This window comes from Epinephelus moara, chromosome 5, assembly GCF_006386435.1.
Source record: "Epinephelus moara isolate mb chromosome 5, YSFRI_EMoa_1.0, whole genome shotgun sequence".
Taxonomy (NCBI): Eukaryota; Metazoa; Chordata; class Actinopteri; order Perciformes; family Serranidae; genus Epinephelus; species Epinephelus moara.
This window is the reverse complement of record NC_065510.1, coordinates 8,402,806-8,427,447: the sequence shown is the minus strand read 5'-3', so window position 1 is coordinate 8,427,447 and position 24,642 is coordinate 8,402,806. Positions and strand designations below refer to the sequence as shown.

Below are 24,642 nucleotides of genomic sequence, written 5' to 3'. Positions count from 1 at the left end.
TTAGCAAATACAGTTACAAGGTTGATGACGTATGCTTGTATGAACTGATGTATGAAGTAATTTAAGCCATCAAATTGTCAGTAGTAAACTACATGACAAATAGAGGCATAAATATAAAAAAGTGTTTTAATGAATAAGTGTATACATTTAGTGGACACCTCCTTTACCTTACATGTAGAGATTTGTCTGGCAGCACTCAATCTGCCATTGAATATTAATGAAAAACAATGTCAGAAGGTGTTGATGTGCCCTTTCTAAAATCAAATCATTTCGTGAAACATTACTCCTTGATTTCCAAAATGTGTTTGATACTTGTTTGGGGCAGAGGGAATTGTTATGCCACCTTGTGGTCAAGAATGGTGCCAAATTCAAGGATGCTGTCATGACTAGATATTAAATTAACATCCACATTAATGTAAAGCAACACCAGCCCAGGAAGCTTCACCTGTGGATGTAAATGCACACCATCACTGCCAACTGCAAGCTTGAGTGTATTCAAAGTTATGTGTTTCAGACATTTTTGACATAGCTGAGTTAGTGTCTACATTTTTCAGAGAACCTAGCTTTGAACTTTTGACCTGGAAGGCATCCAGTTTGTTGCCAGTCCAGCTAGTTTCTTATGTTGACTTTAATCAAGCACATGACGTGTTACAATCTTAAATACAAAACATCAAAACAGAGACTTATTCAACAAGTTTATTTCTTACTCAGAGTGAAACAAGTTTGTTACATGACTGATATCCATTCTAAATATTTCACACTTATTCTACAGACAGTCCCCATGATCATCTCAATCACCCCAGCTGTAGAATAAAAAGCCCACCATGTTCTAGATTTTACCAACAGGTTGGAAAAATCATCCGTTCACCGTCATCAATACTGGCAATGGACAGAGCGCTATGACATCATGTAAACTCTGATAAGAAGGAAAGGACACAATATCTCATGACTTTACAATACTCAAGATGTCTTGAACAATTCTAAACCAATTAATCCAGAATAAGAATACTTTTAACAAAAAGGCACAAGAAAAAGTATTACGAGGAATAGTTTGACATTCTGGGAAATACACGGTCGACTAACACCTCTGAAGAGAGTTGGTAAGCGTACATAACAGTTAGTATACTGCTTTTTTTCTTCTTGTTTAACTTAAGAATATTAATAAAAGTATTTCCCAAAATGAGGAGCTATTCCTTTAACAAAAATAAAATGATTCTCAGTCATTAGACAGTGAAAACTGGTGGAGCAAGTATGTATATTTCTTAATATGCCTGGCAATGAGATGGGTTGAACGGGACTGTGGGGGTCACTGAAGAAGTCACACACAGGTTGCAAAAGTCATTCATCATTCTTGCCTTCCTCCTCCTCCGCCTCTGCAGCCTCCAATCCTTCCTCCTCTGCCTCTGCAGCCTCCAATCCTTCCTCCTCGGCCTCCGCAGCCTCCAATCCTTCCTCCTCTTCCAGCTCACCTTGTACTCCCTCCTCGCCAATCTCATCGTGCACCACATATCCCTCTTCCTCCTCCTCCTCCTCTCCAACTTCAAAACCTTCCTCCTCTTCCGGGTTCTCCTGCTCTTCTCCCTCCTGTCCCTCCCCTCCCTCCTGTCCCTCCATTCCTGGCTCCTCCTCCATCTTTTCCTCCTCTGCTGCTGCTGCCTCTGCTGCTTCTTCCCCCTCAGCCACCGCCTCTTGGCTCGTCTCCCCCTCGGCCACCTGCTCATCCTTGACTGCCGCTGCCTCTGTCTGGCTGTCTGCTGTCTCGCCAGTTAACTCCATCTCAGACACGTCCATCACCATGGAGTCCTCTTGATCCTGGTCGTCTTGGTTACCAGTGAATGGATTTTCACCCTGACAAGGAAAGAACATTTATAGGTACAATTGTTTGTCTATGAGCCCCAGCATTCATGATTAGCTGGACTGAAATCAGGGATATTGATGTCTCTACATGCATGCACACACCTCAAGGGCTTCTTGCTCAAAAGTTCATCTTTCACTTGTGACTAGATGATCTATAGACACATTAACATGGACCTGGCTTTATTTGTGCATGCAAGATGTGCTCTGTATGTAAAATGTACTCTGTTATAAATGCTAGCCTGCTTCTTCCCACGGCATTGAAAAATATGCTCAGATTATTTGTGTTGCAATATCACATGATTTAGAATCAAAGCTGTTCTGAAATGGCAGGAGCATCAAAGTCAAAGTGTCATATCATGAAACCAGTGTGGGGTGTATACTTGTTTCGCTTGCACTGTGGTTAAAAACATGCATTTTTTCTGCGACCACAAACTCTTATCTTTACATCAAGTTGCAAAACAAGAGCACTGGTAAGTTTAGTGCAACCGTTCACGCCATTTGTTTTGATTGCTAGCTCATGCCCAGGCACAAGACTCTATACATACCTTGAGGTAGCTCTCCAGCTTCTTGCCAATGAGTTTGTGGTTGAGGATGCTACGTGCTACTGACAGACTGGCCCTCTTGGACTGCTCCATCATACCCTTGAAACACAAAGAGAGCAGTCCCAAGTCATACACAGAACAAAGTACAAACATCCAACGAGCAAACATCATTACAGAACATCAACCAGCACTGGGCATCATTTGGTGTGTGAAGCATTATGGCTTTAAAGTTAATGATGATAACTCTGCAATTCAATTAATGTAAAAACACAAGTTTAAGTTCTTCTAGCATTAAATTACAATGTTTGTGTGCCCTCTTTGTACAGACACAATTATGTCCCTTGAGTCACTGTATAAAGGAGCTGTATGAGACATTCAGAACATTGATATGGCAGCAAACCACTATTTACTATATAAAGAAAGTGCGAATTAATCGGAGCGTCTCGGTTCTTTGTTGTGGCAGCCGGTCTAGCAGTGCGTGTGTGTTAAGGCCCTGACACACCAAGCCGACGGTTGGCCGACAGTCAAAGTCGGGCCGTCGGCGTCAGCAGCTTTTCGACCAATTGAGCATGTTGAATCAGCGGCGGCGGTTGAATCAGCGGCGGAACTTGTCAGTGAGAGAGATCACTCTGATTGGCTGTGCAGGTTTTATTTCCTCGCCCCTGTAGCGAGTGAATCTGCCTGTAGTGAAACCAGGGCTAACTAGTGCTTCCTCCTCAGGCTCCACTTCACTCAGCTGCCTAACAGACCCGCTGCTTCTTCCCACTTTAACCTGAATAGCCGCAACATGACTGGAGGGAAGCACAGCCAGTTAGCCTCTGTAGCTTCCCTGCTAGCCCTGGCTCTCCATTTGGATCCAACCGGAGCACCCTGCCCCGGTTTGTTATTCAGGTTAAAGGTCAGGGTTTGTCGGGCAGCTGAGTGAAGTGGAGCCTGTGGAGGAAACACTGGGACCGTCTGGATAGAATAGAATAGAATGTAATACCACTCTCTCATTCCGCTACTTTGTTTATCTCATGCATTCCTCGGACTTCCTGTTATTTCCTCACGCAGGTGCAGAACGTACGCGCTACTTGGCCGTCGGATGTAGTCTTTGTAGTAGGGCTGGGCGATAAATCGATTTTATGGATTAATTCGAATTTGTAGTTTAAGCCGATTTGTTTTAATGAAAATCGAGTTTCTATTTACAATCCGCCACCGCCGCTCCACGCTGGGCCCACGCGCTTGATACGCAAACAACATGGCAGCGAGCGGGGAAGAACTCCTTCAAGAAAGGAACGAGTCCTTCAGCGCTTTTGTGTGCTCACCCTGTGTGTGTGTGTGTGTGTGTGTGTGTGTGTGTGTGTGCGCGCGCATCAGGGCCGAACTCCGCCGTGCTCGACACAGAGAGCAGAGGAGGATTTTAGACGCGCACTGTGTAGGGACAGAAATGACATGCCGTTGTGTCAATAAGATAAATAAGTGTTCCCAGCGCCAAGCTGGCAGACCCCCGAACCGTAGTAAAGGGACCTCCGAAGACCATTAGCTCCTTTAGCTTGTGTTAGCTCATTGTGGCAACAACAAATAAACAATGGGACTTTATTTTCCACACTGCAGGGATGATGCACAGCCTCTCTCATCAGTGTCTGACTTTTACATAGAGGGAAATAACTCAAAAACAGCATGCAGAACTGTGTAGGCTTCTTTACTGTGGCTGCTCGATGTAAACAACATAGCACATGCCTCACTTTCTTCCTGAGGCGCATCCGTCTAATGTCACACACACCACACCCGGCGCACTAACATCTCATACCTCCTACATCAACTACACACATACACAGCTCCGCGCACACATACACACAAGCCACACACATCTGGCTCAGCCTGTGACATAAGGCTATTAATTTTGTTTAATAAAAGGACAAGATATAGACCTGTTCTATAGGAAAGGTAACCTTAAATGACTTCTGTTGTGATCCAATATGATGGTAGGGGAAACACTGCCGTATGATAAGAAAGGGGTCTGGTGGAAAGCGATCACAGATGCAGTCGCAATGTATATTGCAAGAGATATGGTGCCCATATATAGGCTACCGTGGAAAAGCTGGGGTTTATTCACATGCTGAAAGTTTTGGACCCCAGGTATGTGCTACCAGGCCGCAAATATTTTTTTTATAAGTAGGAGGGGAAAAAAATCGATTTAAATCATGAATTGGATTTTTTGTGGCCATATTGCCCAGCCCTACTTTGTAATGTGTTCAAATGCAACTGACAAAGGGCGACGTGAGGCGACGTAGACGACGCAACAGTTGGCTTTCGTCACCGCTAGTTCTTTGATGGCGGTTTGGTGTGTCAGCACCTTTAGTGCATGCAAGTTCCTGTGTGTGTATCCCACTGGTTAGCTAATCGCCATGGCCCTGCACTGCGCTGCGCTCATGCAGCAGTGACCCATGACAGTGTCATTCCGACCCACAGTAGCGGAGTGGCGTCACAGTGGAAATGTAGCACCCATCCTCCAGTTCACGACCTGGGTTAGCATTGTTAGCTCTGTCAGCACTGTGAGCTGGTAGCTGCTGGCTCAGCCACCGCTATTTGAGAGCCATGTGAAAACAATCCATGCCCATACTGAATAATAGATATGCTCTAAATGTCACTTCAGCTTGTTTGTGTTTATGTAGTATTTAACCAATACTGCAATTTAAACTGTTAATATTCTGTATGTATTAAAATCCAGGCCTGTATGGGCAGCCTTAAACATTAATTTGTGCCAAACATGAAAACACAAGGTGCTTGTAATGCTTTTTGTTGAGGTCTTCTAAAGTTCTTTTACAAACCAGTCAGTGGAAAAGGGGTTCATTTAACGTTTATATAAAATATTTAGCAATTTAAGGGAAATCTGTCATACCTTCCGGTTGTAGTTGTGGTCTGGAGACTTGATGTGCTTCTGTATCAGATGGGGCTGCATGGGAATGAAAAGGTCACAGGCTGCACAATGGGCAGCTTCCACCTTCCTCATGAAGTGCTCCATACCGAGCTCTACACAGACAGTGAGAAATATCCGCAATGAGCAATCACTTACATTCTTCCCTTCTTTCACACAAACACACACACATAACACTTGCTGTTGCTGCTTACCCCTGGTGAGGTCCTGCTCCTTGTACACCTGGCAGATAGCAGCACTGTGGTTTTCCAACTGGCTGACCCTCTGCTCTGTCTTCTTAAATTTGTTCTGCAAATACTCCTACAGAAACAAAACCATAAATGTTTTATTAGTGACCCCAAAACTGTCCAAACAAGAAGTTTAATCCTAATGGGTTATACTGCATAACTGACTGATTACTTTTAGTATGGCTTGGGTGTTTACTTCTCTTTAAATAGGAAAAATACCATCAACATCTTAAAATATCATAGAATTAAATATTGTAACCTGGCAAAGAAAACTACATCTATGAATATTTTGATATTTCTGTGCAGACTTGGAAGTTAGGATCTGGGTACAGCCCTGTCCCCTGCCTTACATGATTATCTATACCCTCATTTTAGTGCATTTACAATTGGCATACCCCTTGAATTTTAAGCCCTAATGCAAAAATACAGTGTCGAAAACCACATTTCGGTGTCTGAATGTGACGTTTGACAAATGTCACTCACCTGTAGGAAGTCTGTAGTGGGCTTTGACAGTTGGCCAGAGAGGAACTTAAAGTGGTCCTTGTGGAAGCGACTCTCAAGGTGAGTTTCCATTTCCTCCTTATAGAACGAACGGAACTTGCAAACAGAGCAGGCAAACATCACCCTGAAAAAAAAAGATCAGATCGAAGATCAGAAAGAGGCACAGTATGAAAAGAGGACGAGTCAGATAACCAAATAATCCAAATTACTACATAATCATAGCTCAGTGATTGCAAAAAAGCCCAGGGGTCAGGGGGTCTGTAGTAGGTTCTCTCACCTTTCCAGGAAGCCCCTCCTCTTCCTCATTTTTGGGTGTTTCTCCTGACCAGGGGTTGGGGTCTGTTTGCCCTGTGGACTTTTCTTTTCCTCCTGTTTGGGTGAAGCTAAGCACAAGTACAAGAGCAAATGTTACTAAGTTCAGGACAAGTAGCTGATGTACACTCACAACGTATATGTCATGAAAGGAGGGAAGAAAAAAATAAAAATAAATAAAAAATCAACGAGGAGCAACTGTAGCCTACCTTTATCTCCATCTGCAGGTGTTGTCTCCTATAAAGAAAAGTTTCCCATTACTCATCTTTTTTAGAAAGATGCATTAACAACGTGTAACATGCTACATCTTTTATTCAAAATTAAAAACTCAGAGTTCCTCTCACACAGGCTCAATCTACTCACCGCAGCTGCAGTCTTTGGTTCACTGTCATCACCATTTTTCTCTGCTTGCTCTATCAAAACAGAGCACATCAACATTAGGCCAAAATCGTCTGCCGAGTAATTTTTTTTTTTGTAGTACATCAAGACCTAATTAAAGTACCTTGGGTAGCCTCTGACCCTGTACTCTCTGTCTTGTTCATCTTTGACTCTGGCTCATCAGCTGCAGTAAGCGTCTGCTTTCTCTTCTTCTGGACATCCCGCTGTGGCTTCACCTGCTACAGTAAACAAAATCAAGTTGCACTCACAAATACATTTTCTGATTGAAAATAACATGTGGGCAATACAATCACAACTCATCAATACATCAATTAATTCTACACTTAATGCTTGTCAAAGTTAATTAGCAGACTTGATGTCTTCCTTTTCTGGGCATTCCCTCATTAATAGTGTTAGCCTTATCTTAAGACTACCCAAGAGTGGGGCAAAAGGAAAGAAGGAAAAAAAAAAAATCAAAATAAAATCCACAAAGTGAAATCATTCAACACCCCACAGGTAAACGGGACAAAGAATTGGGCAGGGAGTGTGGTCACTTGCCTTTACTGTACAAAAGGGGCAGTTCCATGCGGTATTTCTGACCACAATAAATAAGGGCTGGGCAGAGTTAGAGGGGCAAGTGATATATATCGAATGTGTGTCGGGGATTATTTGTGACAAATTGCTTTGCATAACACATAGCAGGTACTTGCACTTTAGGCTGACTTGCCGGTTGGTTGAGGATATGAAAAGGAGGGAATCAGAAAGGGCTTAACTTCTGCCCAGTGTCTGAGGAGGTCTTATTTGGCTGGAGGTACTTACTTTGTTGAGGGGTCTCTTGCGGCCTCGCTGGCGGCCAGCCCGTGGGCCCCCTCCAAAATGCCTCCCAGGAAAGTCGTGAGGCCCTTGAGTGGAACCCTGGTGGAAGCCCCCACTCTCAGGGTACATGCGGTTGGACAGGAGGGATGGGAGCTTGCCTCTACCACCTCCTGGAGAGTGGCCGCGGTGGGACTGGCCACCACTACCACTTCCCCGCCCACCTCCGCCTAATGGAGTGGGGTCAGACCTGCGGTTTCCAAACCCTCCTCCAGCTCCTCGACCCCCGGCACTTCCACCCCTTCTGGGGGAACGTCGGCCTGCTCCAGCCCATCCTCCACCTCCAGAACCTCCTCCCTGGCCACTGCTGAAGGACTCCCTCATATTCTGTCGCATTTTAGCGACTCCATAGGAAGAGGAGGGGCTGTCAAAGCCTCCTCCTCCCCCTAGCCCAATTCCCCCTCCGAAGCCCGAGCCTCCTCGCTGACTCAACAGCATGTTGTCCTCACGGCCATTGCCATAACCATAGCTACTGCCGCCAGATCTGTAGAGATCTCGGGAGGAGGAGAGAGCAGAGGTGCGCGAGTCGAATGACTCGTAGTGGTCATACCTGTGGGAGGGAGGGAGAGGGTTGATAGAGAAGAGCAGAGAGCAAGGGAGGCAGGGAGGGCAGTCAGGTTCGGATTTCTCCACCTGCTTTTCCTTCTCCTCCATGGTCTCGCTTTCTCCATTTGTTTTCTTGTCACTCCCAGCTTTATTTCAGAAACCACATTAGATCACAAATAGATGATCCAAAACAAGTGAACACTCTGCTTGTGGTCTTTTATGAAATAGTAATGATTTTTCTCTTATCATTAAGTTTAAAGAAACTCATCCAACCACATTCTTTGTTGGAGGTAACAGTATCCTGCAGATTAGGGGAAATGCAGTTTCTTAGGCTGTGAAACCTTAGACATGACCATGGTCCATCAGAACCAGCAATGTCTTAAGACACGTGCAAGAGGTGAAATATCCCGGAGAGTGACTGGATCATGGTAAATACTCAAGAAAAGGGGATGAAACATAAACTGGGGCTTTTTTTTCAGTGGGCAAGAGTGTTTTAAAGATACAGCAGGCAGCTTTGAATTAACAATTGAGCTTGACAAAATAACAATCAAGCTAACACCTTCACACTCATCTCTCTTGCGTAACCTAAAGCCAGAACACAGGGTTAGGTCACATGGAGGATGAGAGAAACAACGTGTGGGAACAAATAAAAACAAAGGCAAGACAGAGGCAATGTACACAGAGTGCTAGGTAAAGATGGACTGGCTTCATGTGCAAGGGTGTCAATCTGTTACAAATGGAAAAGCTGGTCTTTAATTACACCTCCAACAAGGGGTCATGCATTTTCATGACATCTAAGACTTTCAGGAATCCCAACAATTTTCTTCCCAGCAATCAGAGAAACCACCACAAGGCAAATGGGCAGCAATCAAAGCTTCTGCATACGCTGAGGCATTCAAATACAGCCTGAGAGCCACTCATACTCTTCTCATCCCAAACAGGAAGTGATGCATTTTTTTTTTTAACCAAGACTGGGTGTAAAGACCAAGTAAATGCCTTAGCAGGCTCAAACAGCCCAATTTATGTTAGAAACCAAAATGTTCTGAAACAATAACAACCAACTTTCCAATTACACTGGCATGGACGTCATTTTTTACTTTTTACATTTATTTTACAGAACTATGTTCTACTACAGGGATATTTCGAAATCCCAAACTAGGACAAAAACCTGTTTGACCTTTTAATTACCAATGGCATTAGAAGGCCTGAGCATATTTTTATATCATAGCAAAATGTGAATAAAGAAATCTACGGCGATTCTTCTTCATTTGAATCAAAAAACAAGCAATATTTAACTGGTTGAATATTGTCCAGGCATGCGGCAACATTCGAACACAATGTCCTCAAGCAAGCCGCATTACGACATATGCTTTGCTATGTTTTTTATCCGTTTAACACTAAAGACACTGCTAGAAAATGTTATACTCTAACTGATACAGATGTGTGTCAATTGTATCTGGCTGTTGACGATAATATGGAGAAGAAAAGGGGAAAAAAATAATATATATATATTACCTGTCACCTCGAGACCCTTTCAACCCCCCCTCCAACTGAGTGAGCATGTCCAGACGCTGGTTAATCTTGGCAATGACTGCATCCGCATGTGTGCCTGTGGACGAGAGCAGGGACGATCCCGAGAGACCTCTCTTCATGTGGCCTCCTCCTCCTCCATAGCCCCCAAGCCCGGACATTGAGTCCTTATAACCTCCTCCATACAGGTCGAAGCCACCAGAACCTAACGAGAGAGAGTAAAGTGTTAAAATGAACACTACGTTGAAAATAAAAAGCCTTAAAATCAACTCTGCATTCTAAAGACAAAGTTTGGGTATCCTTGTGTCATTATGCAGAGATAAACTATCTTCACTCATTTCCTCACCTCTGCTACCTGATCCACCACCACCCCAACTGGAGTAACCTGCAAATGAAGAAAATGCAGTAATATAAACAAACTGAAAGGTGACTGGGGCAAATATTCAAACTTTAACAGCCCTGGCATCTCATTACCTATAAGACCACATATTGTGTAGTCACTCATGCAAATACCAAGTTGCCAATAAGTAAGAACAGAATGTACGAGAATTGTAGGTGAACAAAAGAACTGAATAAACGCCTCATGGTTGTTCAACTCCCCTACAGCAAGCCGGTTGGACTCTCATTAGATTCTTATCAGACAATGAATCTGTTAGATTTCTGTTTCTATGGCGTGACTTCGTGCAAATGAGGAAATCAGACCTGTTTCAGATAACAAAACCGTATTAACGACGATATTGTAAACGCCATTGCAATATATAAGTTTTGGAAGCATTTTTGTTGAGGCGGCCATTTTAATAACAAGCCTTTAAAAGTCGGTTATTCCCACACTGACTCCATTTTAACGGAATTAGCCAGCTAACTTTAGCATAGTATTTAACACACCCTACAACAACCCAACAATGGGCCACACAGCCCTCGATGTTAGCATATTAGCAATTAAACAGCCTGATGACGGAGAGGCTAACGTGGCTATTTTTCGTTCATGTTAGCTAGCGGGCCTGCTTTGCCGTTAACATTTTGTTCGTTTATTCTGAAATGAATACATGAAATTGAGTACCACAACAACAGTTATGGGACTATAAGCTACTTAACAGTAAGCTAATGCTTCTTTGTTTCAAGCTACAGCCGGCTTCGTTGTTGCTGCTAGCAAGCGAACTAGCTAACAGCTAACATACTGGGGCTACGTTTCACGGTAACAAAGCAAATGGGTAACCAGAGAACTAACGTAATTAATAAACGTAGCCATGCTGAATGTATCTGTAGCACTGGTTGTGATATTTAACACCAATGCAATTCCAGTGAATAGCTAACGTTACCTGAACCGTATCCTCTGCTGTCCATGGTATTTTAGTACGTTGTTCAGCACAGTCCGATTTCAATGAGCAACAGCAGCCCCAGCGGCAGTTACGCCTGAGGAATATTTGTCGTGCAGAGCAAAGAGACGAGATGTACCCGCCCTACTCTGTCTTCCTCTGTCTCTGATTGGCTATCTCATTACTCATTCTTAGATCTAACCAATCCAACAAACGAGGACATTGAGTACCAGCCAATCACAGTGACAATACGGCGGGTAACGCCTCGCCATCCTCGGGGAAAAAAAAAAAATATATATATATATTTTTTAAATTTTATTGAATAAACGTCATCAGTACAAACATTTCAGGCATATTTGACAAATTACTATAAAAGATGTTGGAACAGCTGTCAAGATAAAAAAAAAAAAACCCCGAAAGTAAACAGTGAGGGTCTTACTCGAGGAGTAAGTATAGTTCAAGTAAAGAATAAAGTCTCAGGGCATTTTTATTAGACATGAAAAATAAGGATTTCTTGTATAGGTTCAGTTCATTCTTCCATCCGCTGATGTGGGGTTTGACCTTGAGTAATTTGCATCTGTGAATGTAATGTTTACCGAGTATAATTAAATTGTTTACCAAGAAGTCCAAGTTTTTCTCCTTTAGCTGTACTCCGACTTTAATAGACATCCAGTTCAGCTGTTGCAAAGTGATTTGTTTGGTTAACATCCTGCTTCGAAAAGCTAACCAAAAATCTAAAACATGTTCACACTCAAAGAAAATATGTTCCACAGTTTCAATGTCTCTTTCACAAAATCCACATGTATTATTTTCCCAATTAAATCTTATGTGCAAGAAATGGTTAGAAGGATAGATATCATTTAGAATTTTAAATACAACCTCTTTTGCTTTATGAGGGATTGGATAAGACATATATCGCTTCCGAATGTATCACCAGTTGTTGAGACATCATTTTAAAAGAAGTTGGAATGGCTTTCATTACTTTCTCATATTCTTCGATACAGCATTGCAGGTTATATTTAACACAAAGGTTCTCGTGGGTTAGTAGATTGCCCTGATTATCCATAAGATGCGATACTGCCCAAATACCTTTGTCTAACCAAGTCTTAAAAAATAATGACTTACGATTGGTCAAAACATATCTATTATTACACAAAGGAGAATTGTGAGGAGTAAAATTGTGTTTATATATCAGATTCCAGTAAAGGAGAACTTGCTGGTGATAATTCGAAAGCTTCACAGGCAATTTATATACATCGTAATCACAGCGCAATAGAAAATCAATGCCTCCCATTTTTTGAAAAATTGCTTTTGGAATGGTAAACCAAAAAGAGTCTTTGTGCAGAATAAAAGAACTGAGCCATTTTAGTTTTAGAGCACCATTCATAACTGAGAAGTCAATAGCATTTAAGCCGCCCTCTTCGATACTCTTGACCACATCAGCTCTTCTAATGTACTGGCATTTGTTCTTCCAAATAAATTTGAAGTTTAAATTATTACTAAGTTTAGTCATTTTGTCTGAAATTTCAAGTGAAAAGGCAGGATAAATAACTGAAAAAAAAGAAAAATGGTTTACAGGCCTTACCGACTCGTGTGGGTCTGATACCCAAAAATTAAATTAAATTTAAAAAAAATTGTTTTGTTGTTGTTGTTGTTGTTGTTGTTGTTGTTTCAGAAAAAATGCTCTTGTCAGTGTTATCTACATATGCATTAATATAAACGCAGCATTTTTGTTGCAGTTATTAAAGGGAGAGGTCATTTTAATTTATAAATTGGTAGATTAACCCGCAGCAGTGCATTATAAATTCATCACATAAGTTATCTTAGGCTATATAATAACATAATCTGCAAAGTAACAACTGCTGTTAAATAAATGTGGGCGAGCTGAGTAAAAAGGAAAACATTTAGCTGTGGTGGAGTAGAAGTATATAAAAAAAAAGTGGAAATACTCACCTGAAGTAGGTACGAGTAGGCCTGTGTCATAAGTGTACTCAGTACTTGAATAGCCTTTTAAAGTTACTATAATTTCTAATGGCAATTTGTCTTAATTATGATCAACATGGAATAACAGAAACAGTATTTCAAATTAAAAGTATTCTAAATTACAGTAAATTCAATGAGTAAACAAAGCTTTCCATAGCACTGAATCACTTTTTCTAGTCACACATTTGATACAGACATATGGTGATATCTGCAGATCATGGCTTAGTATTGCACATTGTGAAAACACATTATGAAACACTTTTCTGTTTTGTAAAACTTGGCGTGTCTGTGTATATGAATGCATGCATGTTCCGAAATATAGGGGACAAATAGTGACTGTGGCTTTCAGACAAAGTTAGCACAGTGTCAGTCAGTCTATAAACAACCAATAAATCCAATCAATGATTAAAGGATTGGCCTACATAAAGTGATTGAAATCTTGACAAATGAGCTGAATGGAAATCTAACTGAGACAATCAGAAGGTTGAAAGCTCCCCCGTAAATTAGTTCGGCTGATGTGTGATCTTACTTTAATCAACTAATTTACCATATGTCCATCATTTTGGTGTTTTTAATTTTGTTTGTTTGTTTTTAACTCACCACATGATAAGCAATTACAGCCATCCTAATCATTGTCCAATGAGTCTCTGTATCATAGTTCCACAAAATTCCCATGTTCAGAGGCAGAAAGTTGAGCAGCTGGACAACTGATTAGTTATTTATTCATTTATTTATTTGGCAATGTTTTGAGAAAAGTTTACAGTACAGTAGCTTTAATCTCTGCAGAATTAAAACATCACAGTAAAATACATGATACAATAATAAGAATAAATTGATATTTGAAGGGGAGGGAGGAAGCAAAGAGGCCTGTACAAAGCCATCTACTGTAGGCCTATATAAAAACAAAAAAATATGCCATTCAATAATGTAATTACAGACATTATTATCAGACAAACAAGACACAACAAACAAGAATAAGTAAAAACATGTAAAATATAACAAGAAAATGATTTAATTGCAACATGAAAATTGTTAGGCTATAATACAAACTGAGTGGATTTGTTGCCTAATGATGGCAGCAGTATGCAACAACTCACTCCTTGGTTCACAGGCGGTTAACAAGAGCGTGTGACATACAGCTTTATAAACACGCAGTCGGCCTTTATGAACGGATGTGTGAATCAGATTAGAATCTTGCATCCAACCCCAAGTGGTTGCTAAGGTAGGCAGCAGTAGATATAATAAAGGACAAGGATAACCTTTTTGTGACCTCCGGGTTCAGCTGCACAACATACTGAGCTTACAGGTGCCTTTGCAGACAGACATTTTATCTGCACTCCTGCGAAGTAACCCTTACGGATTTCTGAAATCCAAGCTGATATTACACAGTGTGCTCCTGGTGCTCTGCTGGCTCTTTCGGTGCTGCAGGATTCATGGTCTTGAATGTGATTCTCTCATACAGTGAGTCCGCCTGAAGTGAGAGAAAACATATGACAGCGCAGGGGGAACACACATGGACACACAAACAGTTATTTCTAGGTCTCAGGTTTTGGACTCACCCGTCCAGTTCGTGCTTTGTCACTTTGCTCAGTGGCGGAGCTCAGAGTTTTCCTCCTCCTGGATTTTATTAGACATATTGAGCACATTATTAAGGCTAAAAAGGGACATATTAAGGCCAACAAGAAGATTTTGAATTCAGGGAATTAAGGTGCAAAAATGGAAATTTTTAAGTCTTTTACCTCATCACCAGGTGGAAGAGCAATACAGCCGGCAGGATCAATGATACAATAGTCAGCTTTACTGCGTTCAATACCACTATTGATGTCAGGGCTGGAGAAAGATTGATGCAAGATGTGAGTTACCAGTGCAACATATTTAAAAAAAGTAAGAGACAGAATTGTATTTTGTAGCTTTTGGCCATAAATGATAATCTGTGTCCGCCTGCTTTTACTCGATCTCCCTCTACCAAATGTAAAAGAAGTGTCGTTGGAGGGTGGGTAAAGTTACAGCACCTTACTCTTCTGATATTGACCTTTGAGTACAGGGGAGCACAGTTATGTTGATATACATTTCATCAAAGTCAGATTGAGCGGGTGATGTATCCTGCTGCAGAGTACAATTCAAATAAACACAAGAAGTTTGTGCTCTAGAGAAAGGATCAGCACTCAGTGAATAACCTCCTAAGCCCTATGATAAGCTATTATGGCAAGGCTTAACTATACAGACCAGTGAGCAGTGATAACTAACATGTCTTTGGGGTCATCAGGTGGGAACCTCCTTTCACCAGTGTTTCGTCTAGTTGGTCCCACGACACCTCCAGGAGGCTAGACAGTGATCTCTGGCGTCCCAGAGACACTCCCCTAATGCCAGGTCTCATTGCTCCCCACACCAACCCAACAACCTCCTTTACCTTACTTGCACATGGCTTTCTCAGCCCAAACAACACTGCCACCTTCAACAATCCCAGGCTCTGTACATGCGAGCTCCAGGTAGAGACAGTGCTGATACTACCTTTCCTAGCACATTCACCATACTCTATTTCACACGCTACATAGCATAACTCCAATATAAGCTAAAGTTAAAGGAGATAGATAAACTCATAGGATCAGCAAGCACACTCACCTTGCAACATGGTCTCAAACAAAATTCAAATAGGCCACTCCCACACTTAAATAACCTTCCTCTTCCTGGAAAAATCAAGGCATTTTGCTTCAACTGTAAAAGTGCCTCAAAGCCAATTTAAGATTTAAAGCCATACTCACGTTCGACAATGAGAGTCTCCACAGGTGAGCTGATGTTTTGGGGGCTTTCGATGGCACATGAGTAGTTTCCTTCATGCTGACTGTTGACTGAGTTCAGAACCAGGTGTTTGTTTTGGTTCTCTGTCAGGGTCAGAAGTAGACTGTTAAAGAACCACATGTAGGTTGTGTTGTCAGGCAGAGGACAGCTGGTGCTGCAGGTCAGTGTGACTCTCTGGCCCTCTGTCATCACTGCAGAAGGAGTCATTGTCACTTTCAGACCTGAAAAAGGGTTTGATAGATCAATTAACCAAAAAGACAAGTTGTTTAAGCTTTTGCACACCTATTGGATAAACTGGCTTGCAACCATCAAAATACTTGATACCAATTATTTCAGAGGACATATGAACCAGACCTAAATTGTCTTGTCTCAACATTAATCTGCTGACAGCTGCTATCAGATTCCCCATTGATCAAGAATAAATAAGATATATAGGTATTAAAGCTTCAGTATTACCTGTGACAACTAAAGTGACTCCAGGTAAATCAGACTGTGCCCATTCACGGTTGAGAGTAAAGGTGTATTCTGCTGAGTCATTCTTCTTCAGGTTGTTGATTCTCAGCGTGTGGTAGTTGTTCAAACTGGCAGGAAACTCCACACGGTCTGCATCCTCAGTCAGAGTTTCAGCATCCTCCTCATCACGTCTTTTCACTTTATGCCAGTGGCCTTTATTACGGCGTTGCGAGCGGGGCTGCCAGTATTTACTTATAAGGTTCACTGAAGAATCTTCCAGAGCACAGAGTCTCCTGCTGGCATAATTCACAATCCAGTAATCTTTCATAAGACCTGAAATAAAGAGGAAAGACTTTTAGTAACAGCTTAAATTTACCCTGAAAAATATTCAGCGTCTAGGGTTTTAACCAGCCTTAAATTTTCTTTATACAAATCCTGTGCTAGTGTGCTACAGTATTTATATTTAGATTTTTTTCAGGATAGGCTTTTGTTTGGCACAAAACAGACTGGGAGTAATACACATTTGAGGCTGGAAAACCAGAACTTCTTGCAGGAATATCCGTAAATGACAAAGAACGTAACAGCCCTGACTTTCGAACAGTGAGTGGGATTTCAAGGTGACATAAGGAAAGGTGCTAAGAGGGCCGAGAATCTCTGCTTGAATTGTGTTGAAAACTAAGCGAGAGGAAAGCAAGAGACTGAAAGATAACTTAAAGTAAAAGATAATGGGATATTTGGTCAATAATACTCGAAAGCATTTATGTGTCTTATTGCCTGACTGTAAGCTGGTTCATACTCACAGAATCGATCAGAGTGCAGACCTTCATGGCCTTTCACAGCACAGGAGAAGGCTCCAGCAGAAAGGTTCATAAATGTAATGTGTTGACCCTCACAGTGACTGTACAAGACTTTTTTCCAGTACCACCTAAAGGCGGTTTGAGGGTCGGCCATCGGACAGCTGGTGGTACAGGTCAGTGTGATAGAGTTCTTCCCAAGAGTCTCTTGAATATGTATTTCTGTTGGGAGATGATAAAGACATGTTTCATCAGTCACTGTGGGGAGAGAGATGTGTTTCTATGTTTGTAAATGTTCGTGGAAACTTAACCTCTGGGAAATGTGATGGAGCAGGGCTGGTCCACTGATGTCTGCTTATAAGAACACATTTTCCCCTTAGCGTAGGCCACACTAAAGCAGGTCGATGTGACAGAATCTATAGAAAAAAATGACATTCAGTATTGTGATTGGTGAACTTAATGATATTAAATTTATTCACCTCCAGCTGAATGTTTCAGTTTTTCTTGTCACATTAGGGCCCACGAAGGTCCGACTGTTGCATCGACCCATGTCACCTGAGTCTCGGTGAAAAAGTTGCCTTGAACACACCACAAAGACTACAGCCAATGGCCAACGAGCACATACATTCTGTAACTGCATAAGAGGAAATAAGTCTCCAGACCAGCAGGCGGTGGTAGTCTGTAAAAAAGGGAAACCGGAAGATCGACAGGATGCTACTTAGTCAGTTAGCCCCATAGATTTATAATAATAACTAGATACCGGACCCCAAGATGGCGCCTATTCAATCCTGCCTCCAGTTTCTGCTTGGTTCACTGAGTTTACATTGTGATGATGTCACAGATGTTTAAATTGCTTTTCTTGGCTCAAAGAAAGTTTTACAAATATCAAACCTCCATGGAGTCATGACTGACTCTTTTTTTGCAGTCCGAGGTGTCCTGTCAACAGTGTTACATACACTTATTTTACAACGGTGGTCTACGGGGAAAATGCTTTTTGGGCCATAGAGGTTGCCACAGGGAAAAATTGAAAACAAGACTGAGCAGCATTCCGGGGGGCCTGGTTAGCACATTAACAACACAACCGGATGTTGAAAGAACAAACGAGTTTTACCGTGCACTAGCAACCAATTACAAAAACATTTAAGAAAAGTTTCTGCGAAGGAGCTCAATAGCTAAAGACATAATCTTACAAAATATAACCAGTTTGTTTTAATCTCATGCCCGCTTGACTATAGCTGTTTGTTTACTTTCCTCACTTCTGTCTCTCTTTTCGTGCTCTGAGCTGCTCTGACACACCAGATTGTTGGGCCATTCTAGTTTTGGTGTTGTGTCCCACATCACTGGTTCTTGGCAGCCCTTGTCAGCCTTTTTTTCCAGCTGATTCAGCAAGTTGAATCAGCGTCGGGCACGGCAGAGCCTGTCGGTGAATGAATTCCCTCTGAGTGGTAGTTCAGCGTAGTGTACGAGAAGAGAAACGCAAGTGAGGAAAGTAAACAAACAGCTAAAGCCAAGAGGGCATGAGATCAAAACAAACTGGTTATATTAGGTAAGATGGGTTTTTTTTGGCCATTGAGCTTTTTAGCAAAAATGGATCATAATTATTTGTGTTATTGTTTGCTAATGCACAGTGAATATGCTTTGTTCTTTCAACATCCAGTTGCATTTTAATGTGGTAAGTGGCTATTTGGCTAACTAGCATCCTGAATCCCACCTGTCAGTCTTTCGGTTTCCCTAGTACAAACTACTGTCGCTAGCTGATATTGCAAGTTGGTGTGTCTGGGCCTTTAAGCCAGAGGTTTTGGACTCACCCACTGAGACTTCAGGAGCTCTGAGATGCTCGTAGCCTTTGATAGCACAGGAGTATGTGACTGCTTCCTCACTGCTGACCAGCTCTCGGTACCAGGGAGACCAGTCCTCATAGAGAAGCTCTCTGTTCTTGTACCAGATGTAGACTGTAGGGTTTTCAGTCAGAGGACAGCTGGTGTTGCATATCAGTGTAACTGTCGGTCCCTCTGGAGCAGGAATCACCTGTACCTGCAGGTCTGAGATGATGGTAAATAAGATAAGAATCCATAAACTGATGTCTGTCTTTAAGTGATAAAAAAATGGCAGTCACTGTACCTGCAACACGGAGCTCGGTTTTGTTTCCCCAGCAGAGTTCTGGGTCGTCTCTGCAGCAGTAAAGATTTTCATCACTCTCTTTTAGATCTTTGATTGTTAGAGTGAAATTGCTCTCTTCAGACGAGTTGTACATTACACGGTTTCCATCTGCAGGGACCTCATTCAGGACATTCTTGGAGGCATTTTTGTACACAGTGTACCACTGCATGCTCACAGTGGGAAGTTCAGCTGAGCAGGGCAGATCCACTGACGAACCCTTTAATGCACAGATTCTGTTTGCCCGTCCAGAAACCCCTTTAACAGAAGATTTTATCAGCAAACATCTGGATTGATTTTTGCATGTTTACTAATTGTGACAATATGATATGCTGTAATTCAAGGGAATTTTCAGAGCTCATTCCAGTTGTTTTTATGGGGTGTGTGCATTTTAGGCATATTTGAAAATATATATTATAATTAGAGTAGTTCTCTCAGTCATCTGACCATTATATTTTAAAGCTTTTGTGGCAAGTGATTCTAAACTTTTGAGCAGTTATGTACAGGGCCGGGGCAAAGTGCCAAATTCAAAGTGCCTATACATGAGCAGTCTCCATGGGTCCCCCGCACTTCTTCTCTTGATCCATGTCTCTCTCACGCACCTTGTGGATTATTATTATTATTAAATTATTTGTTCATTTTTTTTTATATTATTTTTTGGGATCCTGATTTTCCTTTCTTGGGGAAAGACATGACAGTGTAATTTGGTGCTCCAGCAGCACAAGCAGTCACTCACTCGACTTTAGTTGTGTTTAGAGTCAAATCCATGTGCAGAGGTGGACAAAACCATTTTGCGCTTTTAAAGGGTCTCAAAGAGCGTCCACAATTTTGTACACAAAGTTCAGTCTTTTAACCAATTTAGTAAGCCCATTTTAATTTAGTTATGGCACTAATTAGCCTACTATAAAATAGAAAACTGCAGACAAAACCAGACTTTTTATTCCAGGCTTTTTGAGGGTCCCCCTCCTATTGGGTCCATGGGTAATCAGTCCCACTCCCCCCCTACTACTATACAGTACACCACTGGTTATGTAAATTTCCATAAAATGTGTTCAATTCTTTTAAATTTTTGTCTTTCAAAAAATATGGTTAATTTCTCCTTTTTTTCACAGATTACAGAGAATAATCACACATAAATTTGTACATATCATGTTCATAGTGTAGCATCATGTCAGAGGGGATAAACAATCAGTCATACCTGAGATGCACAGGATGAAACCCAGAAACACACATCCACCTTCTGCCAGCAACATGGCTGCTGCAGTCCTTCAGTTTCTGATCATAGAATTGATTGCATAACAGTATTTGTATCTCCTTTTTTACAACAGCCAAATTATGACCACAGTTAAAACATTAAAAATGTAACTCACCCGTCCAAACTGAAGGCAGTCTTTTGACAAAAGTGAAGGCTGAGGACGACAGAGCTTGGAGCACAAACAGCACGCAGCTCTGACATGAAAATATCTCTTCCTTTCTCTGTTGTTAATTTATTCTGAAGTGTCAGTGTTTTTGTCAGTGTTTTTACATCGAAAATGTTGATTTTATCAAATGTCATTGCTTTATCTCTTCACACATCACTGAGTCAAACATTTTCCAGCTATGTGAAGCTGAGTGTTATCTGTGGTTTGTTTGAGGGTTAGAGAAAGAAAGAGGACGAAGCTGTGAATGTAACCTTACTGATCGTTCAATGCACGTATGTTCATTAAGCCGCTGTTTGCTCATATTAATGTATCGCAGCATTATCCCAGTGATTTATTAAATGGAGCAATCAACGATGAAATAACAGGAATATTTGTGAAAATTTTAAATTCTTTTAATCCAAATTAGAAATTCTTTATAGTCAGACATTTCCAACAGAAAACAATCTAATTCTTCAGGAAGCAAAACGACATTAATCACGCAAAAAGACTGTTATTAAATAAGCAGTCACAAGAAATAACCATGGTCAAGAACATACATTCAAAATAAATACAAGTTTAGAAAAACGTGAGACATATAATGACAATAAAAGTTCAAAATGTGAAATTTAAACAAACTATGAAGAAAGACAACCATTTAACTCTTTAATAGAAATTGTTTAGACGCATTTTAAACAAGACAGGTTAGCTGATTATTTATCAATGAGAAAGTGCCAGAGAAGCAAGTCAAGCACAAACAGAAATGGAAAAGATGATAAAGCCATTTTTTAAAACTGTTCCAGACTCCTCTATATATTTGGACTATATGATCTGAATGCATTTCGAAGGAAAGTCCCTCTTCATTAATCTCTAGTACATCTCCACGGGCCCAACTGCCAAATACAGACAAATTTAACTTCCTTGATACTGTTTGCAGTTGCTCCATATTCACTTACATATCACATATCAGCAACATAAGCTAAATACACCAGCCTTATCACCCTCACTGTGGTTAGAACCCATGATGCTTTGCAGAGACACAAACAGACATGATGATGTGGGACAAAGTTATGCTGTTGTTTTTTCTTCACGTTGTCACCCATCTACCAGTCATGTGCTGTCACGTAACAAAAGAAAAAGTCAAAACATCTGTATCCAGTTTTATGCTTTTCCCCTGAACGTTACAATGTAAAACACATTTGTTTGTAAGTAGTGCGCCCTGAGTACGCATGTGTTCATTTGAGCTCGACTTGAGCAGAGCTCAAACACACACGTGTGCCCAGGGACGCTACTTTGCAGCGCATGAGACAGTTTGTACTGACATATTTTAAATTATAACGTTTTACCAACTTCATTGTAACACGGTGAAAAACTGATATACAAATGCTCATTTTACAGGTGAGGTATTCCTTTAAAATAAACAAATCTGGTCATCTCTAAGGGTTAACCCTCAAAGATGATTTTCACATTTAAAGCTTATTTCAGCAGAGTGGACTCCTCTCCTAAGTCCCCATTATAAGCACTAGAGGGAGCCAGTGATCACAGACTGAATGGGGCTCAATCCTACCAGAACTACACAGTTTCATACCAGAATAAGAGAAAAATACAATACAGTGCAATACAGTTAACTGATCTAGATCCACTTCTGTTTTTTGGCTCTCACATAGTTATATTGTGACTTTTACTTTAACGATTGCAAGATCACATTCAGATTTATCAAGGACAGAGTCAGTGCATGCTCACATTGTGTGCTTGAATTTAGGTCTGTTGGTAACTTTCAGCTCAGTTACAGTAATTTGTAATTGAAGGTCTTCTTGTACTGGCTTTAAAAAAAATTGTTTTTGGTCACACTGGTGACATGGCTCTAGGGATGACAGTGTCCGGTCCATGGTGAAATATCTTAAAAACCGTTGGATGGATTACCATAAAATTTATAGTGCAAACATTCATAGTTCTCAAAAAATGTATCCAGTGATTTTGGTGATCTCCCAACCTTCATCTATTGTCAATACAGGAAAATGTGTTTGCAACTATCAAAAGGAAAATGATAAATACATACAGTCCCTCCTCACAAGATGAACTGTAAAAACTAATGTGATTTATCGGAAAACTTGGCTAAAATCAGCTTTTTGTGATCTCGATATTTCGCTGTACCACATAGGCATATACTGCATCAGCTCTGAGCTTAAAATGTGACTCTGGAACAAAAGCATGCACAGACACCTTGAACCACCCAGGCAGATGCTACGCAGTCACTTCCTGCTGCTCAGTTGGTCTCTTCTTGCTGCAGTCCCAGGATTTATGGCCATGAGTGAGATGTTGATACACTGCAAGTCCATCTGCAGGACAAAGAGGACAGCAGAAGATGACAGAAGAACACACACACACACACACAGAGAACTGTGCACTGCTATACTTTTGAGGACAGTCGTAAAAATGTATTCCCCAGCTCCTCACCACAACCTTAAAGCAAAACTTTGCCGATTTCCAACAGAGACACAGAGCTGGTTGAAAATTGGCTCAGTTTCCCTCACCTTAACTCCAACCCTTAGCCTTACCCTAAACATTGAGTCCCAGTGCATTATAAATATTCTTTTGGCGAGATATCTCTTTCCTACGAAACTCAATTCTAACCTGATCCTTAAAACCAAGTCTGAACCATAGACTGTATGTAAGAAGTGGATGTAGCCACTGTGACATGATGGCACCCATGTGTACTACCATTTTTAAGGCTTGGGTTTGGCACTTTAGTTGTTGCCATCTTGACGTTGCGGAGCTGGAAGGGTGGAGCTATGGAGCAGTGACTGAGAACCTGAGGACACCGCCGGAGCAGCGACTTGTCAATTACAAGATAGCCATGCCCTGAAGCCTCCCATGCTTTATTATCTATTTTACTCTAACTGGGACCATAATTTACCAAATGAGCATCATGCTGTATTGAAGGAGGCTTTATTTGGCTCACAGGATGTAGACTATTGGTATCAAGCCAGTCATTGGTTGTCTATCTCAGGCAGTAAGCGTTTTCAAAATCCCTGCTGCTAGTGAAACTAGACTGCCATAGACAGACCCATCTCCACATTTTGCTTTAGTGCTGTTCGTGAAACAACAACAGCTTCTGCGCTCGCAAGCTACATGTTAAAATGTCTTTTAATGTTTTATGTGTCACATTCTTTTGTAAAGAGTTATTCATTTTAATGCCGGCCCTCGCCACTCCACCAAAACACTACACTATTTTGCAAGGGCACTGTTGCTGCATTCTGGGCTTTGCCCCGCCCATGACGATTGTGACTGGTTTAAAGAAATACAAACAACTGAGAGAGTTTTTTTTTTTTTTTTATTCTTCGTGGTTCAGCCAGACCTTTCTCCAGTACTGGCACAGGTAAGCCTGGCTACTACTTTCACATACACTTAGGGTCCGTCCCAATACTCACAATTCCCCTCAAAATTGGCCCTAGCCCTTGTTTTTGCGCGTTCCCATGAAGGGCTAGGGTGTCCCAAACTTTAGGGAAGTGCTTTTCAGCCCTTAAAAGCCCCACTTAATTTGAAGGGCCGTGCGATGCACACTTACGAACCCATCTCAACTGAGGGGAAGATTGAATTTCCCAGGATGCATTGCCAAACTATCCAGCCAGGCGAGTTTTCCAGGAAGATGGCAGCCTCCATGAGAAAGCCATCGCACAATTTAAGTACTATAAGCATGCAAAAATTCCAAAATATGTAGGAATGTGTTATGTTTCTGCATATGCATTATCTGTAAGCCTTGAGTTAGAATATGAATGCTTGAAAATCGCACAAGAAGCCTACGTTGACGATACACGCGACGTAGGTGAACACATCTGTTACGCTAATTTGCATGAACAACACTACCCCTTCGTCGCTGAGGGGAATCTATCTGGTGAGTGCACGTGAAACCAAGGGGTAAGGTTAAGGGAAGAGAATTGGGATTGGCCCTTAATTGTACATCTCTTCGGACCCAGTGGAGTCGCCTCCTGTTGGTCATTAGAAATAATGCAGGTTTAGGCACTCCAGCGTTAGCCTCACTTTTCAGATTGGAGGA

At 41.4% G+C, this 24,642-nt stretch overlaps 1 protein-coding gene and 1 long non-coding RNA gene across 2 annotated transcripts; both read right to left on the bottom strand.

The window, feature by feature from the left end:
- Positions 1-682: 682 nt before the first annotated feature.
- On the bottom strand, positions 683-11,113 carry akap8l (A kinase (PRKA) anchor protein 8-like). Its single transcript, XM_050045647.1, has 13 exons — positions 11,006-11,113; positions 10,033-10,071; positions 9,672-9,891; positions 7,557-8,160; positions 6,862-6,976; positions 6,723-6,772; positions 6,569-6,596; positions 6,325-6,430; positions 6,030-6,171; positions 5,514-5,619; positions 5,284-5,414; positions 2,403-2,498; positions 683-1,848 (listed from the first exon to the last, which is right to left on the bottom strand). The coding sequence occupies exons 1-13, from the start codon at positions 11,028-11,030 to the stop codon at positions 1,339-1,341; spliced, it is 2,172 nt and encodes a 723-aa protein (XP_049901604.1). The 5' UTR covers positions 11,031-11,113; the 3' UTR covers positions 683-1,338.
- Positions 11,114-14,157: 3,044 nt separating this feature from the next.
- Positions 14,158-14,858, bottom strand: LOC126390938 (uncharacterized). Its single transcript, XR_007570002.1, has 3 exons — positions 14,725-14,858; positions 14,545-14,602; positions 14,158-14,456 (listed from the first exon to the last, which is right to left on the bottom strand). It is a non-coding gene; the product is annotated as an uncharacterized LOC126390938 (long non-coding RNA).
- Between the last annotated feature and the right edge of the window lie 9,784 nt (positions 14,859-24,642).

Excerpts from the sequence above, each read along its gene's own strand:
- akap8l (XM_050045647.1), bottom strand. The coding sequence starts at position 11,030 with ATGGACAGCAGAGGATACGGTTCAG. Across the intron at positions 6,977-7,556 it reads GCAAGAGACCCCTCAACAAA|CAGGTGAAGCCACAGCGGGA; the intron begins GTAAGTACCTCC and ends TGTTTACTGTAG. Across the intron at positions 5,415-5,513 it reads GGAGCAGGACCTCACCAGGG|AGCTCGGTATGGAGCACTTC; the intron begins GTAAGCAGCAAC and ends CTGTCTGTGTAG.